The sequence below is a fragment of the Mus caroli genome, chromosome 11 (genome assembly GCF_900094665.2).
Source record: "Mus caroli chromosome 11, CAROLI_EIJ_v1.1, whole genome shotgun sequence".
Classification (NCBI taxonomy): Eukaryota; Metazoa; Chordata; class Mammalia; order Rodentia; family Muridae; genus Mus; species Mus caroli.
This window is the reverse complement of record NC_034580.1, coordinates 998234-1005004: the sequence shown is the minus strand read 5'-3', so window position 1 is coordinate 1005004 and position 6771 is coordinate 998234. Positions and strand designations below refer to the sequence as shown.

General features: G+C 49.1%; 1 protein-coding gene across 1 annotated transcript in view; it reads right to left on the bottom strand.

Annotated features, from left to right (window-relative positions):
* The window catches only part of Sf3a1 (splicing factor 3a subunit 1), a 23128-nt gene continuing 16357 nt past the window's right edge, over positions 1–6771 (bottom strand). The window contains exons 8-16 of the mRNA XM_021176379.2: positions 6377–6494; positions 5954–6139; positions 5161–5282; positions 4826–5071; positions 3933–4140; positions 3329–3483; positions 2300–2401; positions 2117–2188; positions 1–1499 (exon numbers count right to left, since the gene is read on the bottom strand). Of these exons, the coding sequence (XP_021032038.1) occupies positions 1398–1499; positions 2117–2188; positions 2300–2401; positions 3329–3483; positions 3933–4140; positions 4826–5071; positions 5161–5282; positions 5954–6139; positions 6377–6494 (1311 nt within the window). The 3' untranslated portion in view covers positions 1–1397. The remainder of the gene's footprint in view (positions 1500–2116; positions 2189–2299; positions 2402–3328; positions 3484–3932; positions 4141–4825; positions 5072–5160; positions 5283–5953; positions 6140–6376; positions 6495–6771) is intronic.

The following is a 6771-nucleotide window of genomic DNA, read 5'->3' as shown; positions in this document are numbered from 1 at the left end:
TGCTACACAAGTGCTTCAACAGGAAGCAGTGTCAAGCTTGACGGTCCATGCCTTTAATTCCAGTACTTGGGAGGCAGAGAAGCAGGGTGACCTTGAAGTGTTCAAAACCAGCCTAATCTATATAGCAAGTTCCAGCGGAGCTATATCAAAACCAAAGAAAAACAAAAATACCAAATAAAACACAGTAGTAGTAAACTAGATACAAGGCCCTTAGGTCAGTATGTGGATTTGGCACAATTAACCACACACATAGTAATGAACGGCCTTTGCCCACCCTAGAGCAAACCACTAAAACTGCTATGCCTTTCAAGTGATGGGTGATTTGAGGCATGGAAAAAGCTACTGATCCTTGTTCTATGGCTACTGCATGCTGGAGGGTCCTGAAGCTTTACAAATATAAAATGTACAAATATGAAACGTATGTATCTCTATAAAGCTATGCTGAGGCAAACACGTGGAGACCAGAAGACAGCCATAGGTGTTCGCCCTTGCTTTCCACCTGGCCTTCCAGGTCTTTCTCATTCACTGGCCTGCTAGGATGACTCTGCCTGTCTTGTCACAGGGTAGCAGTGGCTGTGTTCTGGTGGCTCTTATATCAGTTCTTGCACCATAAGCACTGTACTCACCAAGGCATCTCCCAGCCACGATGCTTTAGAAGTACTTGAAAGGCACGATGGCAGCAAAAACATATTATAAACACCAAGACTGCAGAGACCCCAAAGCTCAGCAGCACCAATGTATATATAAACATCAAGACTGCAGAGACCCCAAAGCTCAGCGATCCATTGTTTCCCTCTTAATCGACTTGGAATTTCACCCTTGTCCCTAGGAGAGTTGTTGTGCACTAGCCATCCCTGCAGAGGTAAGAATGGCAGAGCTTTCTAAGCCAGTCTGTGGATGGCAGGGACAAACTGCTTCCATGAAGGTCCAAGAAGTGTTCAGTTTTTAATTAAAAAAAAACAAAACAACAACAACAAAAAAACCCCACAGTATCTCACACAGCCCAGTCTGGCCTCAAGCTATACAGCCGAGGTGAACATTGAACATTTAATTCTTCTGCCCGCACCTCCCAAGTCCCAGGATCACAGGCATGCATGTACTATGCCTGGCTTCAAGAAACCAAAGCATGATACAAAATGATGAATGGCATTAACCATATTCTATTAGCTAAGCATCATTCGATAGTGTGAAACTGTCCTGTGGGACAACACTGGGTTTCCAACTCCTAATGGACTTCCTTGAAGGACCTCCAATCCAGAATTGAAACAAGATATTCATTCCGTAGACTGGCTTAGAGGGAAACAAATGCCCAGGCTGTGCCTGAGGCCCCAGGGAAACTCCTGGAATTGGTGGTGGAAAGAGGTACAATGGCAGGGTTTCAATTGCAGTATCTCTTGCTACTTCTTCCTGCCGCCTCTCTCCTTGAGGGCCAAGTGGATGACAGCACCACTGGCCATGTTGTAGTAAGCCAGGGAGTTGGAATCCTTGATGAAGATGCCCTGAAAGACAGACAAATGTCTTAATGGACACCACCTGTCTTTGACCACATGCAGACTCACAGAACTGAGCTTACTGTTATTCTAGACTTCACTACTATGGAAGCTTAAGGGAAGGTCAGGAGGTCAGTGAAGTATGGAACTTTGGCTTCTTCTAGAACATCTCTTTTTCCTTCCTTCTTTCCAACAGATGCAAAGTAAGGAACATTGTCAACATTTGGTTTAGTTTTCAACTTCCCAAACATTAGCCATGACCAAACTAAAAGGCACAGCTGACTTCTCAGGTCAAAAGGCCTTTGGTGATTACCCTTTTCAACACCCTATTTCACACAGGAAGAGAGGAAGCCCCAGAAAACCTGAAGATCCCTTTGCATCTCCATAAACAACCAGGCTGCCTAAGATCACATCATTGGGCTGCTCCCCATCCAGAGACCAAGGCTTTTAGACCCCGAATTATACTATGCTGTCAGAACCCAGCACTATTAGGTCCATCTGCCCCGGCAATCCAGCTGGATCACTTCTAGGATGGCCTCATCCGGGTCTCTCTTCATCATACTTTCTACAGATTGTTTCAGGGAAGGTAGAGGAATTGGAACCTAAGGGGCAGGACCCTTGCTTACTTCATACTGTAGTTTCTGTTTCCCCGCAGGCATGCCCGTGGCTTCATGAATCTTCACTTTGATGACAGAGACCTGTGGGATCAAAGAAAGTTCATTCATTCCTTTGTTAAGACCATCTGGAAAAAGCTGACCCAACCCACTGACTCCAAAGCACCTGTACCAACTGGGGGTGGCAAAACATACCTGGTCTGTGAGTGGGAGAGTGAAGACCAGACCCTGACCATTCAGCTTCCATTCCGTCTTATCCTGCATGTTGGGTACCTGCACTTTGATGGATACTGGACCCTGAAAAATGCAGTGCTCATTATGTCTGAAAAGCCCCAAGCCAATCAGGAACTATGCTGTGCTATCAGTTGCTCACCCAAACAACGACTCCTGCCCCTCTCACCCCTTTACTGCTGATGCCAGGTGTGACACTACACAAGGCTTCATTTCTTCTTTATTTTTCTAGACAGGCTTAAAGGTAGGGATCAGGGCTAGCCTAGGCTGACCTCAAACTTCCTGCTTCTACAGTTCTGAGATTGTAAGAGTATATTATCATACTGTTTCATTCCCATTCCTTAAATATTCCTTAAGTTCCAGTGAAGTTCTGCAAACTCAAGGACCAGCAGGGTAAAGATATGGTCTGTGAAGTACTGGTCTCAAACTCTGCAGACAAGACACCTAAGCTCAATGCTACTTGCCTGTGTCAAAACAGACTGGTGGGAACAGAAAGAGAATAGTCTGAACCTTTGGTAGGTGTTCAAAGAATAGACACACATTAGCTAAATTTTGTCAAATTTATGGGCCAAATCTCTTGGGACTGTCACCGCCTTCTCACCAAAGCCTAACAGCTTTGTCAGAGACCACCAGTACCAATATAGAGTCCTTATTCCAGAATGCCAGCAGAATCCTACTCTAATGAGCACCTTCCCAGAGCTGAGAGAGATAGATCTGAATTTAATAACTGTGCCGAGCGAGACTTCCTATAGCTGGTTTAGTGATCTGTCACCTCACTCCTGTGATAATGTCTTAGCAGCTGCATCTTCACAAAAGTCCACACTACCACAAGCTCCCAGCTACTGACCTCACATTACAAACATACCCAGAAGCTTCGTACGGCTGACTGACATCCCAGAAACTAAAGGCATGGGATAGCACATAACTGGGGCTTGGGTAACCCATGCTGCTGCCGGATACTGCAGAGCACAAGCAGTTTCCTGGGTCACAGACCTTGTTCCTGCGCAGGAATTCTTCCTCGGGCATGAGACTGTCCTCGGTCTTTAGTTTCTTGGATGGAGGCTCATCCTCCATAGGAGGTGGGGGGTGTACAGGAGGCATTGGAGCTGGGGCTGGGACTGGAGCCACAGGTGGGGCAGGCACAAAGGCTGCAAGGACACGAAACAGTAGCCCAGTGAGTACAGAAGAGGTGAAGAGGCCCAAGAGGCAGGACTAGGGAGATTTTGCTGGGTGATTTCGAGGCTTTGCTCCGTAAGAGGTGTGAAGTGCCATGCCTTGATGAGTCTGTCACTCAGCACATTCCCTGGCAGGGAGCCTTGGGAGGCTGCCTGAGTTAGGCAGCAGGAAAGGGGAGGCAATGCAAGGTCAGCCATAAAATAGTTACGTCAGGCTTCTGGACCTGTCATGGATCCGACCACCAAATGTAGACACACTAGCTATGCCATCTCAGTCTCTTGTCTCTCACAAGAAATATGGCTCCCAGGTCCCAGTTGAGACTTCCTCTGGGATGGATACTCAGTGGGAACAGCCATCATTAAGGCCAACCACAGCTTTATGGACTAACCCATGAGATGAGAAAGCAACACTACACACTGACCTGTTGGCACAATCATGGGAGGTGGGCGGGGCGCCATGATGGGAGGTGCTGCAGGAGGCATAGGTACCACATTGATCCTGGGTGCGTGGATGATGGGTGGCATGGGGGCAATCACTGAGCCTGGGGGCAGCCGGACCACAGATGCCATGGGTGGCCGAGGCATGACAGGTACTGCAGATACAACAGTGGTGCGGACTGGAGGTGGCATCTGAGGGTGGGAGGAGACACATAAGCCACAGGAAGCCAAGGTTCAGCTTCAGGAACACACCAACTGGTCACTCAGGATGGGGGTTGGACAACTTGGACTGCTCATCACTGAGACTCAAGTTTCACCTCAGGCCAATGATAGAAACTTGATGCTGAGAGTTCCAGGCTAATACTTTTTACCTGGGACTTAGTGGTTCAGATTCAACCAGCAATTCATGGCAGACAGCACCATTAAAGAGCCTGACCTCCTTTACTCAATAGACCACCAGTTCTCAAAGAACCATTAAGCCCACCCACAGTTCTCTGCCTCAAATCTGCTTCTCAGCTCACTCCCTAATCTGCTTCTGCCGCTCAGCTCACTCCCTAATCCAAATCTCCCCTGCAGTAGAAAATCAGGCTACAAGTTTCCTCTTAGGGTTTCTCTGTGTAGGCCTGGCTGTGTAGACCAGGCTGGCCTCAAACTCAGAAATCCACCCGCCTCTGCCTCCCAAGTTAAGGGATTAAAGGTGTGCACCACCACCACCCGGTCAAGTTTCCACTTTCAACTTGATTTTTTCTCTTTCTACTCCACCCACTGTAGCATCCCAACCCTACTGTAAACCAGTTGCCCTTCCTACACGAGAGCATCACCCCACCGTAAGGACCAAGGTTTAGAGCTTGTGGTCACAGGGTGGCCTCTGACTCACCGCAGGTGGCCGGGGCACTGATGTAATAGGGGGTGCTGAGCTGGGGATATTGGTGGCTGAAGATGGAGGTGGTGGCTGCTGAGGGATTTCATTGGGCTTGCTAGGGCCAATCTTCTCCTTAGTGTCATCTTCTGGCACCAGGCCCTTGGCCTTATGGATGGCCTCAATCTGCTCCTGGAGGGTGATGTTGGCCTGGGCAGCCTGCTGGGTCCGGGCCATGCTGCCTGAATGGCCATCCCAAGTCACCTGCATGGGAAAGCAAAGACATAGCTTGTCATGAACCGGCATGTGGGAGACAGAGGGCAGGAAGGCACTAGGATTCACTGGAAACGCACCTTCTCCTCGGGCTTCTGGATCTCCTCTTCACCAATCTTCTTACCAATGGCTGTCTCTTCTACCCCAAAGATGTCAGTACGTCGCTCAGCCAACTGCTTTAAGCTGCTCTCAATATCCAGACCTTACACAACAAAATAGAAAGGAAGGGAGCTAAGCATGCACCCACCCTCCTGACAAGTCAGCAGCTTTCTGGGAATGTAGAGTGGAGCTGGATCCACAGCACAGGCTGTGGGCCCCAACATGCACGTCATCATCCTCTAGGTCTGCTAAGACGTGATGCTTGTCCAACTCCTATTAACAGGACCGAAGACCAAGTCCCAAGCCTTAGGTAGCGCACCCACCTCCCACTTCACAAAAGCAAGGTCTCTGTGTAGTCCTGGAATTCTCTTAAGCAGACCAGGCTGGCCTCGAACTTACATAGATCCAACTGCCTCTGGCTCCAGAGTGCTGGGGCTAAAGGTGTGCACCACCTCATCCAGCCCTATCCTTCTTCTGCTTTATACTTGGCAGTAAGACTAATTAGTGAGTGTCACTCAAGGAGACTTTAACCACAAGTTCAAAAGAACAAAGGAATAAATATTCCTATTGCTAGATCTTGTTGTTGGATACCAGCAGACAAGTGACATCCCTGCCAGTGCCAGATTTTGGAGGATTCCTCTACAGTGTCCTGGGAAATACATATATCCTTTGCAATATCATAGGCTATATCTACCTCCCAAACTCTCATTGACCGCAACCATTTTGTGTCTGCATAAAAGAAGCTACAGGCTGGGAGCCTCCATCTCATCTCACCTGGTGCATAAACCTCGTCATCACTCTGCTTCTCTCGGATGGAGCGGTCCCGCTGCTCCAGCCAGCGGGGGTCAAGAAGCCCAATGCGCATGTGCTCTTGCATTTTGCTGGCAGGAATCTTCTCCCCAGTGATGGGGGATACAAGATACTCATCAGGAGCAGGGGCTGGAGGAAGGGGCTTGGAAGCTAGAGGAAACAATGTCTCAGTGAGAATACTGGGTTAAGAAAGTGGTGTGTTCAGACATCGTTCACGGAAACATCCACTCATTGCCACTCTTACACCAGGAACTCCAAACTGGAGATGACTCACTCTTTCCCACCACGAGGCCTGTAACATACGGGTCACCTCAAACTCTCCTAGAAACAGCCCATCTGAAAAGCACACAAAACCAATATAACAAGGACTGGGAGGCAGGACCGTACCTTTGGGATCATAGTCCTTCCGCACAATGACTTGGTCTGGTGTTGGGGGCAGAGGTGGAGGCATGGGTGTCTCTGGGGGTGGAGGCACTTTCTGCCCTTCTTCTTCATCGTCTGAACCCTAAAAAGCAAAGCAATGTCACAACTCAGGAGATGAAAGGCCACCTCCCAAAGCTCAAAACCACTGGCAGCTCTCAGGGTGGCAAGGAGCCTTAGTCCCTGCCAGCCAGTCCCCGTGCTAAGTCTCCTGGGGCAGCTAAGGTCAGGCGGTAGCAGGCCAAGCTGCTTCCTCACAACATGAATGGGAACATCAGAGACCGCGGTGCTAACGCTCCACCCAGGCATTTCCAGCAGCTGGCACCAGGCAGCCCCAAGAGGCCAAGTGCACTTCACATTCA